General features: G+C 43.4%; 1 protein-coding gene across 1 annotated transcript in view; it reads right to left on the minus strand.

Annotated features, from left to right (window-relative positions):
• Positions 1 to 10,338: 10,338 nt before the first annotated feature.
• The window catches only part of LOC110535425 (catenin delta-2), a 393,927-nt gene continuing 392,064 nt past the window's right edge, over positions 10,339 to 12,201 (minus strand). The window contains exon 25 of the mRNA XM_036935119.1: positions 10,339 to 12,001. Within this exon, the coding sequence (XP_036791014.1) occupies positions 11,681 to 12,001 (321 nt within the window). The 3' untranslated portion in view covers positions 10,339 to 11,680. The remainder of the gene's footprint in view (positions 12,002 to 12,201) is intronic.

Genomic DNA, 12,201 nt, shown 5'->3' on the forward strand with positions numbered 1-12,201 from the left:
AATTAAACGAAAAGCCTAGGAGTCATATAGGTTATCATTAGCGCAACCTTAATTGTTAAATTTAACTATTAACTGTTTCTAGGTGGCACCCACTGCTAAAGCGGTCACTCGTAATTGAGAGTGCGTTTTAACCGTGGGTTTGAGCCCACTTCGCATCAAGCTTTTTTTCTCAGGAAAAAACTGTTCCAACTCGGTCCTTCGATGGTCGATTACATTTTTTATAATTATGCATAAACTATAAAACATTGTAGGCCTACATGTATATACTAATGAAGAGTCTTCCTACATTGACTGCCGACTCAAACTGCAATACCGCCATCTGTATGATGATACTGAGAGTGCAAATGATTTCTACTGTACACTTTGGGTCCTCCTCCAGTGAATAACACATACTGTATGTGACTAAGCTGATGATTATGAAAATGCATCAAATGTGGGCTTACATTTAGGTGTACAGGTCCATGTAATATAGCCTGCAATATGTTTATTAGGCGAAAGTAGTGTGTTTGAGTGCAAGGCAGAAATTATTTTTTATACATTTTCAAGCTGTTGTCTACTGTTGCCGAGCAGTTGCCATACCAGGCGGCGATGCAACTGGTCAGGATGCTCTCGATGGTGCAGCTGTAGAACTTTTGAAGGTACTGGGGACCCATGCCAAATCTTTTCAGCCTCCTGAAGGGGAAGGTGTTGTCGTGTCCTCTTCACGTCTGTCTTGGTCTGTTAGGACCATGATAGTTCATTGGTGACACCAAGGAACTTGAAACTCTCGACCCGCTCCATTACAGCCCCGTCGATGTTAATGGGGGCCTGTTCGGTTCGCCCTTTCCTGTAGTCCATGATCAGCTCCTTTGTCTTGCTTACATTGAAGGAGAGGTTGTTGTCCTGGCACCACACTGCCAGGTCTCTGACCTCCTCCCTATAGGCCGTCTCATCGTTGTCGGTGATCAGGCCTACCAATCAAATTCAATCAAATGTATTTATAAAGCCCTTCTTATTTCAGCTGATGTCACAAAGTGCTGTACAGAAACCCAGCCTAAAACCCAAAACAGCAAGCAATGCAGGTGAAGAAGCACTGTTGTGTCGTCAGCAAACTTAATGATGGTGTTGGAGTCGTGTTTGACCACAGAGTTGTGGGTAAACAGGGAGTACAGGAGAGGACTAAGTACACACCCCTGAGGGGACCCAATGTTGAGGATCAGTGTGGCAGATGTGTTGTTGCCTACCCTTACCACCTTGGGGCGGCCCGTCAGGAAGTCCAGGATCCAGTTGCAGAGGGAGGAGTTTAGTCCTGGGGTCCTTATCTTAGTGATGAGCTTTGTGGGCACTATGGTGTTGAACGCTGAGCTGTAGTCAATGAACAGCATTCTCACATAGGGCTTCTTTTTGTCCAGGTGGGAAAGGGCAGTGTGGAGTGCGATTGAGATTGCGTCATCTGTGGATTTGTTTGGGCGGTATGCGAATTGGAGTGAGTCTAGGGTATTCGGGAGAACATTGTTGATGTGAGCCATGCCCAGCCTTTCAAAGCACTTCATGGCTACCGACATGAGTGCTAATCATTTAGGCAGGTTACCTTCACTTCCTTGGGCACACGGACTATGGTGATCTGCTTGAAACATGTAGGTAGTACAGACTCGGACGGCGAGAGGCTGAAAATGTCAGTGAAGACACTTGCCAGTTGGTCCGTGCATGCTTTGAGTGCACATCCTGGTAATCCGTCTGCCCCAGCGGCTTTGTGAATGTTGACCTGTTTAAAGGTCTTGCTCACTTCGGCTCCAGAGAGCGTTATCACAGTCGTCCAGAACAGCTAGTGCTCTCATATGCATGCTTCAGTGTTGCTTGCCTCGAAGCGAGCGTAAAAGGCATTTAGCGTATCTAGTAGGCTCGCGTCACTGGGCAGCCTGTGTCTCAGTTTCCCTTTGTAGTCTGTAATAGTTTTCAAGCCCTGCCACATCCGACGAGCGTCAGGACCGGTGTACTAAGATTCAATCTTAATCCTGTATTGACACTTGGCTTGTTTGATGGTTCGTCTGAGGGCAAAGCGGGATTTCTTATAAGCGCCCGGATTAATGTCCCGCTCCTTGAAAGCGGCACATCCGGAACACATCCTACAACGTCTCCAAATTGAACTGGTTGTGCCAGGATGTAATCACTGCCACTTGGTTAGGTTAGCAAAGGGCTAACGTGTGCCATGTTATTTTATGGGACCAGATTCTGTCACATGCAAGTAAATCGACCTTACCTTTAAATGCTTGCTTATGTTCACAAGTATTATGGTCCCCATGCCTTTAGGTTGTGTGTGTGTACGTGTGTACATGTGTTTGTTCTTGCATGTGACCACTAGAGGGGAGAATACAGCTTTTAAAAAATGTCCAAACCTCCCAGTCGGGTGTGTGAGTTTTCATCTAAACAATGCTATTTCAATTCATCAGTGTGTGTGTGTGTATAGAAGGACCAATCACATGTTTGGACCTCAGGAAGAGTATCTGCTGCCTTGGCAGAGGATCCTAATACATTTACTAAACGTGCGAGTCAGAGCAGGTAAAAGTAAGTAGACAGAGCAGGTAACAGTGGTGCTAGACAGAGCAGGTAACAGTAGTGTAAGACAGAACAGGTAACAGTAGTGTAAGACAGGGGAGGTAGCAGTTGTGTTAAACAGAAAAGGTAACAGTAGTGATAGACAGAACAGGTAACAGTGGGTAGACAGATCAGGTAACAGTAGTGTTAGACAGGGGAGGTAACAGTAGTTTTTAGACAAAACAGATAACAGTGGGTAGACAGAACAGGTAACAGTAGTGATAGACAGAACAGGTAACAGTAGTGTTAAACAGAACAGGTAACAGTAGTGTTAGACAAAACAGATAACAGTGGGTAGACAGAACAGGTAACAGTAGTGTAAGACAGGGGAGATAACAGAAGTGTTAGACAAAACAGATAACAGTGGGTAGACATAGCAGGTAACAGTAGTGATAGACAGGGGAGGTAACAGTAGTGTTAGACAGGGGAGGTAACAGTAGTGTTAGACAGGGGAGGTAACAGTAGTGATAGACAGAACAGGTAACAGTAGTGTTAGACAAAACAGATACCAGTGGGTAGACAGAACAGGTAACAGTAGTGTTAAACAGAACAGGTAACAGTGGGTAGACAGAACAGGTAACAGGAGTGCTAGACAGAACAGGTAACAGTAGTGCTAGACAGAACAGGTAACAGTAGTGCTAGACAGAGCAGGTAACAGTAGTGATAGACAGAACAGGTAACAGTAGTGCTAGACAGAACAAGTAACAGTAGTGCTAGACAGAACAGGTAACAGTAGTGCTAGACAGAGCAGGTAACAGTAGTGCTAGACAGAACAGGTAACAGTAGTGCTAGACAGAACAGGTAACAGTAGTGATAGACAGAACAGGTAACAGTGGGTAGACAGAGCAGGTAACATAAGTGATAGACAGAACAGGTAACAGTGGTGTTAGACTGAACAGGCAACAGTAGTGATAGACAGAACAGGTAACAGTAGTGCTAGACAGAACAGGTAACAGTAGTGTTAAACAGAACAGGTAACAGTAGTGATAGACAGGGGAGATAACAGTAGTGTTAGACAGAACAGGTAACAGTAGTGATAGACAGAACAGGTAACAGTAGTGATAGACAGAACAGGTAACAGTAGTGTTAAACAGAACAGGTAACAGTAGTGATAGACAGGGGAGATAACAGTAGTGTTAGACAGAACAGGTAACAGTAGTGATAGACAGAACAGGTAACAGTAGTGATAGACAGAACAGGTAACAGTAGTGTTAAACAGAACAGGTAACAGTAGTGATAGACAGAACAGGTAACAGTGGTGATAGACAGAACAGGTAACAGTAGTGTTAAACAGAACAGGTAACAGTAGTGATAGACAGAGCAGGTAACAGTAGTGATAGACAGAACAGGTAACAGTGGGTAGACAGAGCAGGTAACAGAAGTGATAGACAGAACAGGTAACAGTGGTGTTAGACTGAACAGGTAACAGTAGTGATAGACAGAACAGGTAACAGTGGTGATAGACAGAACAGGTAACAGTAGTGATAGACAGAGCAGGTAACATAAGTGATAGACAGAACAGGGAACAGTGGTGTTAAACAGAACAGGTAACAGTGGTGATAGACAGAACAGATAACAGTAGTGGTAGACAGAACAGGTAACAGTAGTGATAGACAGAACAGGTAACAGTAGTGATAGACAGAACAGGTAACAGTAGTGATAGACAGAACAGGTAACAGTGGGTAGACTACACTGAGGTATGTCTGTCCTGTCGGTCGGTCGGTCGGTCGGTCTGTCTGTGTGTGGCTGGGGGTTAGTGACCACAGCTAAAGACAAACACAAAGTCCCAGAACGATTGATATGTGTGTGTGTGTTTGTGTGCCTGGGAGAAGCTCTCTCTGTGATGGTTTACAGAGAGACAGAATGGGGACGTCACTAGTGACTATGCCTCATCTGACAAGAACACACGTTCTCTCTCTCTCTCTCTCTCTCTCTCTCTCTCTCTCTCTCTTTCTCTCTCTCTCTCTCTCTCTCTCTCTCTCTCTCTCTCTCTCTCTGTAGGGGGTATGGTTTCACAGCAGGCTAAAACCAAAGACTAGTTTCTGCAACGGTAAAGAATAACTGTCTATCCTTGTCTCCAATGGGTAACACTCTACTGTACTGTCATGCTTCATTCAGGGTGAGGAGATTCCATCTGACAGGACACCTCACGGTGTGTGCTTCTATGTGTGAAGTAGGAGGAGAGGGAGGGACACAATGATGACATTTACAAATATTCATTGTGTCATTTTCAAAAAGTAATAGCGGTATGATTGGCCTACTAAATGTGTCCCCTTTACTGTGGCATCTGGCATGTAATGAACACCAGGCTAAAACCACTGTTTAGGTCCAAACCATTCCCTGCCAGTCACATCTTACAGAGTTTAGGTGCGGTGCATAGCAAGGCTATTTTCCACTATTCCTCCATTCATGTTGCTATTCCACACACCAGAGGTTTTGTATTTAGCTCATCAGCAACATTAATCATTCCTATCGTATGCGCCCGACGCCAGGTTCCTAGGCAGAGCTCAAATTGAACCGTCAGGGTTTCTAACATGGCCCTAAACGAATCACACAGAGCAGTCTGGGCTCCTCTTTCTCACTGCCGCTGTCGTCTTTTAGTCCCCCTCTTCTCCCATTTCTCTCAGCTACCCTTTCTTTCTCCCCCTTCTCTCTCTCTCGCTACCTCCCTCTGTCTTGCTCCATCTGACTTTCTCTGTATCTCTCTCTCTCCCTACCTCGCTCCTAAAGCGGATTAGAATTCTGTTTCTCATACATAATGTTGTTAGGTCTGTCTGTCTGTATCTTTGGCACACTGCTGAATGCTCATCTTTGTTTAATCAGAAATCGATATTCGTTTCAAACCCTCTAGACTGAACCACCACGCGTGCACACACACATATGTGCATGCCATAGGTGAAATTTCCATGGGGGATGGGGGGGGGGGGGGGGGGGGGCATGCCCCCCCAATTCAGAACAGTTTGGTTTGTCCCCTCTACCCCCCAATCATTTATGTTAAAAGTGTTTCGGCATGTGGGTCCCCCCAGATAGCATACAAACACGTCAAAAGCAATGGCAAAATGTGTAGAATTGCAGGAAATTAGCTTTAACTATCAACTTTGGGTGCGAAAAAACGGTCCAACTCCTCTTCTTTCTCAATTTTCTAACAGAAACGGGGTGTGCCTTTGGTGGTTCATCGATGTGTAATTCTTGTCATGCACACCATGACCCAAGTAGCTAGTTTGTTAGCTAAGTTTGCCACTTTGTAGCTAGCCAGTAACTCTTCCAGTATGGGTTGACGTCATTCACTCATTCATTCACTCATTCATTCTGTAGCCAACTTTCTTTTGTTTTTTAAGCATTCAATGATCTGGTATGATGGTGCATTGATCAGTTATACAATTTAAAGATGTTGTTTTTAGCATTTTTGCCCAAAGTCAACCTTTAAAGTAACATATATTATAATATATGTTAATTCAATATTTCAATTCTTGGGGGGGAGGCCTTCCACTTATCCTTCCACTTATACTGTGTATAATTGCAGGAAATGTGTTTTAAAAGAGGACCCCCTGGACACCCCATCCACTGTTCGCCCCCCAATTATCTAAACCACAATTTCACCCTTGACGCATGCACATGCACACACCCATCCACGCACACACCTCCTCTGTGCCCGAGGTTTGTCACGGCTCGATGGGCAGAGGCGAGCAGCAGAGCAGAGAGGAACAGTACAGCGTGGTACCACGTCCCCGGCGGTGTCTGTCTCTGCCGTGTTTGAGGCATAAAATGGAGGTGAAATTGAAGAGCTATTTTCATGCCACATTACCACCACCCATCCACTGTGGGACTACTTTCTCTGACAGTGTCTAACGTGTCTAATCATTGTGAAGGGTAATAATCACGACAATACAGTTATCGCGGAGCACTACATTGGATCACAGCAAGGAAATGAGTTCTAGTCAACTGTCAAAGTGCCACCACCTACTTCTTCCGCTCTTCTAAAACACTTCCAGGCTGGCTTTGTAGCCAGGCACCGAGCTCTTTGATGAAATGAATCAAATGTGACTGCAGGGGGAAAGTACCAGGAGAGTTAAAGGGTCTGTCTATATCTTGTCACTGTTGTTATTCATCTATAGAGTGGTATGTAAGGGATTATCATTCTATTTGAAACATGTCTATTACTCCATAGTCAGTGTATGCATGGCTAGAATGCATCAGGTCTGTGGATACATTTGTAAGCTATCCACATTATGACAGAGCCTATTTTCAGTTGGACATGTAACAACATGTCTGCTGGCCCAGTCCCCAATGGAGGTGTTTATGAGTCCAGATGTAATCAGCTGCTTGTCAGTGGAGCCTGTCAGGGAGATAACACCATGTGGCATGTGATTTATCTGCAGGGCAGCAGGGAAATAGCTTTCAGGACGTGGACACACACACACACACAGAAGTAGCAGGGAAATAGCTTTCAGGACGTGGACACACACACAGACACAGAAGTAGCAAGGAAATAACTTTCAGGACGTGGACACACACAGACACAGAAGTAGCAGGGAAATAGCTTTCAGGACGTGGACACACACACACAGAAGTAGCAGGGAAATAGCTTTCAGGACGTGGACACACACACACACAGAAGTAGCAGGGAAATAGCTTTCAGGACGTGGACACACACACACACACACACACACACACACACACACACACACACACACACACACACACACACACACACACACACACACACACACACACACACACACACACACACACACACACACACACAGCAGTAGCAGGGAAATAGCGGTCCTGATAAGGATAAAAAACATAATCTTAGATCTGGGTAAATGTGGTAGGATGTGATAGAAAAGGATTGGCCCAGGATGGGTTAAAGTGATGAACTACTGTCTAAACATCCTCTGTACTTATGCCCTGGCAACTCAATGTTTCTTCCAACCTCAAGGGAGTTTTTAAATGTCACTGTCGACCTTGGCTTTCACTTTTGGAAGACGTTCAAGCTCTCTTGAAAGTTCAGTGACTTATATGACTTTGAAAAAGTACCAAAGTAATTAATAAAATGTGAATAATAAAAAAACTATCTTTATGATAGCTGGTGAAATAAATGTTGAATAGGTAGAATAGATTGCAAAGAGTCTTTTATTTACCTGGTGTTAAAGGTAGCATCCACACTCAGTAAGGTCTTCTAATAAGCCAGGACACACGACATCACAACGCGCACCATAGTGTCAACATCATCACTATCATCAGCTAGGTTCTGTTGGTTCTGCTACGTTCCAATATCTACTCTAGCGTACTGCTTAGAATGTATTGCCAAATAACTAGTATGCTAGTGTGAATATTGGAACTGAGCTGTCTTCTCAACAGGGGGTTCAAACTTCATCATCATCGTCATCATCAGTACAGTCACGTGAACAGAGTCATATTGTATATGTTTTTTTTTCTCTCCATATAACATTGTTTCTTTTAGTGACACCGAAACCTGCACATAAAAAGTATATATATATATATATATATATATATATATATATATATATATATATATATATGTGTATATGGAATGACATCAAACACACATAAACCATGTGTTTGATACCCTTGTATATATATATATATATATATATATGCAGTGCCTTCAGAAAGTATTCACACCCCTTGACTTTTTCCACATTTTGTTGTGTAACAGTCTGAATTTAAAATGGATTATATTCTTGTTTTTGTGTCACTGGCCTACACACAATACCCCATAATGTGGAATGATATTTTTCAATTATTATTTTTTACAAATTAATAAAACATGAAAGCTTAAATGTCTTGAGTAATAAGTATTCAACCACAGGAGGTTGGTGGCAGCTTAATTGGAGAGGATGGGCTTGTGGTAATAGCTGTTGTGGTATAGGTGGAATGGTATCAAACACATGGTTTCTATGTGTTTGATGTCATTCCAATAGTGCCGTTCCAGCCATTATTATGAGCCGTCCTCCATTCAGCAGCCTCCACTGTATTCAACCTCTTTGTTATGGCAAGCCTAAATAATTTCAAAAGTAAAACTGTACTTAACAAGTCACAATAAGTTGCATGGACTCCCTCTGTATGCAATAATAGTGTTTAACATTATTTTTGAATGACTACCTAATTTCTGTACCCCACACATACAATTATCTATAAGGTCCTTCAGCCGAGCAGTGAATTTCAAACACATATTCAACCACAAAGACCAGGGACGTTTTCCAATGCCTCGCAAAGAAGGGTTAAAGATGGGTTTTTAAAAAACACATTGAATATCCCTTTGAGCATGATGAAGTTATTAATTACACCTTGGATGGTGTATCAATACACCCAGTCATTACAAAGAAAATACTTCCTAACTCAGCTGCCGGAGAGGAAGGAAACCGCTCAGGGATTTCACCATGAGGCCAATTGTGAAGTTAAAACAGTAGAGGGTTTAATGGCTGTGATAGGAGAAAACTGAGGATGGATCAACAACATTGTAGTTACTCCACAATACTAACCTAAATGACAGAGTGAAAAGAAGGCAGCCTGTTTACAATAAAAATATTCCAAAACATGCATCCTGTTTGCAACAAGGCACTAAAGTAATACTGCTAAAAAATATGGCAAAGCAATTAACCGTTTGTCCTGAATACAAGGTGTTATGTTTGGGGCAAATTCAATACAATACATTACTGAGTACCATGCTCCATTGGTTCATTTACTTGGTTCATCACGCTCTAGCGACGCCTTGTGGCAGGCCGGGCGCCTGCCAGCTGATCTCCGTCGTCAGTTGAACAGTGTTAAGTGGGCGGGTGTTAAGGAGCGCAGTTTGGAAGGTCATGTTACGGAGGACACATGACTCAACCTTCCCCTTTTCAGAGCCCATTGGGGAGTTGCAGCGATGAAACAAGATCGTAATTGGGGAGAAAAAGGATGGAAAAAATAAATACAAATAAATGATCTATGGCAGACTTGAAAACACAGGGCTTGAAGAATTTCAAAAATAATGGGTATAATGTTGCACAATCCAGGTGTGTAAAGCTCTTAGACTTACCCAGAAAGACTCCCAATCGCTGCCAAAGTTGTGAGATATTTCTGTATTTAATTTTCAACACATTTGCAAACATTTCTAAAAACCTGTTTTCACCATCATTATGGGGTATTGTGTGTAGATGAGTGAGAAGAAAAACATATTTAATCCATTTTGAACTCAGGCTGTAACAACAAAATGTGGAATAAGTCAAGAGGTGTGAATACTTTCTGAAGGCTGCGTATATATAGATTTGTCATTCATTCTCTATGGACATGTCAGTCAAGTGAATTTTGCTTTGGGTTGTGTTTTGTCAAATCTGACTCTTATCTGGAGGGATGCCTCTTCTTTCAGACAGTGATCAAGACACACACCCAAACGCGTACACACACACACACACACACACACATACACGCTCAACTAACATAGGCAGGTCTGTTCATTTAAGAAGGAGACGTACGTACCCCTTTCTATAGTGATACCCCTCTGTAGGTAGTGTATAACTTACTCCCATCAAAACCAAAGCAGTTACAAGAGAGAGAATGACTGGTCATGGTCTGTAAACGTCAACTGAGAGTCACATACATCCTCCAGTCTAGGGCTGGAACCAGAGAGGGCAAAGTTTGGCACAATGTCACTTCTCTCTCTAATGTACAGTGGTGGTATGTACAACCTAGTAGAACGTCTTAGAAAGCAGAAGGTTGGTTCTTGTACACGGGACAGATTGTATCATGTAACTGTGGATGACAAAACCATTTTAATTGAGAACTTTTAAATACTGTCTCTTCAAAATAAAATATCAGAGTGTGGAAACGGAGAAACAAGAAACGTATATTTCAAATATCTACATCGAATTGTTTAGGCAGTGAAAAAGCAGTCTGTCAAGAAGGAGTGTGGAATGATGTCATCGGTGTTGTAGTCGGTCTTCAACTGCTTTGGACAGACATTTTTCGTGATCAGAGAACAGACAATACTGCTAGTCAACCACTGGCTGTTCAAACAGATGTGGTGTGGGAAAGGGAGACAGTGGTCATTGATAGACATTGTTCCAAATGGTGTGTGTTTTCTTCTCAGCCTCTCCTGTTACAGACAAACAATATGCAGTGGTCGGTCGCTAGTGACTCGTGTAATATACACAATACCACACAAGTCTCTCAACTGTCACTGTACTGTACACCAAAAATACTATACATCCACAACTTAAAAAAATACAAATAAAAAATATGTGAAAATAAAATGGCTGGAAGAGTCTTCTTGAATAGAGGACATTCCATAGAAAGGTGAAAGTCAGAAGTCAATGTAATGAATGGGTGGAAAGCTGCTCCCTTAGTTTTTCCTGTAAACATCCACTCTTGCCTTGAGCTTGGTGTATTCCACTCATCCCTCTCTCCCTTCTCTGTTCTGTCGCTTTTCATCCCGATTAGCCAAAGAACCCTCACCGCCACTCTTCCTCTCCTCCATTTCTCAACACCTCGTCTCTTCTCCTCCTTCCTGAAGGTCAATGTAAGAGCCCTCCATCATCATTCACTTGTTTTCTCGCTTTCTTTCCATCAAGGCCTTCACTCTCTCTCTCTCTCTCTCTCTCTCTCTTTCTTTCCATCAAGGCTCTCTCTCTCTCTCTCTCTCTCTTTCCTCTGTCTCTCTCCCTCTCTTTCTTTCTCTCCCTTTAGACATATCCATACATTCACTTTCCCAGTGGAACAAAGCTTTGATCAAACTGAACTGGCAGAAAGAAAATGTATTGTGGTATTCATGCACATGCACAGTCTCTCTTCACGCCTCAGTCCCTAACAACCCCCTGGCACCTCCCTCCTCTACCCCCTCAATCTCTGCTGCGGTTAGTAACTAATATTAACCTCCCACTCCCACCTTACTCTACACCAGTGTTTTCACTCCCAGTCCTGGAGAGCTACAGGACCATGGAGGCTTTTGTTCCAGCCCAGCACTAATAAACCTGATATCCTAAAAACAACTGTTCATAACACTTTAATTACTTGAATCAGGTGTTGTTACTGCAAGGCTGGAGCTAAAGCCTGCACAAGCCTATGTCTCTCCAGGACCAGAGATAAGTTGTGACTCCTGTCTCTAGACCCAGGAGTCAGGCGAGGCCGGGTAGTGGCTGGTCTCGTAGTTGAGTTCGGAGTAGGGCCGGGATGCAGAGTAGAAGTCCACGTAGTTGCCGGTGGATTTGAGGCCCAGGTGCATCCGGAGGTCAGTGGCAGCCTGAGACGGGGGCTGGGGGAGGGGCTGGTCTGGAGGCACGAAGAAGGAGTCATCCAGCATGCGGCCAGGGTTCTGCGGCGGAGGGAAGGATGGAGGGAGGGATGGAGGGAACGTGTCGTATTCTTTTATAGGTGTAGAGGAGCAGTCTGCCTGTGGAGCTATGGTCATGGGCTGAGGAGGGATCTGGAGAGGAAATAAAAACTCATCACACATCAGAAACTATACAGTTAGTTTCATCTTCCAAAATTGTGGCTGTATTAACTTTACGTTGACACATTTCACAGAGCCGTTTAATTGGTCTAACTTCATCTGAGGTGATAAGATAAGGTTTTTAATTGGATAAGCGCGGGGTGTGGTTTCAGGTTTCCACGGTTTCACGCTCT

The sequence above is a fragment of the Oncorhynchus mykiss genome, chromosome 11, assembly GCF_013265735.2.
Source record: "Oncorhynchus mykiss isolate Arlee chromosome 11, USDA_OmykA_1.1, whole genome shotgun sequence".
NCBI classification, from domain to species: Eukaryota; Metazoa; Chordata; class Actinopteri; order Salmoniformes; family Salmonidae; genus Oncorhynchus; species Oncorhynchus mykiss.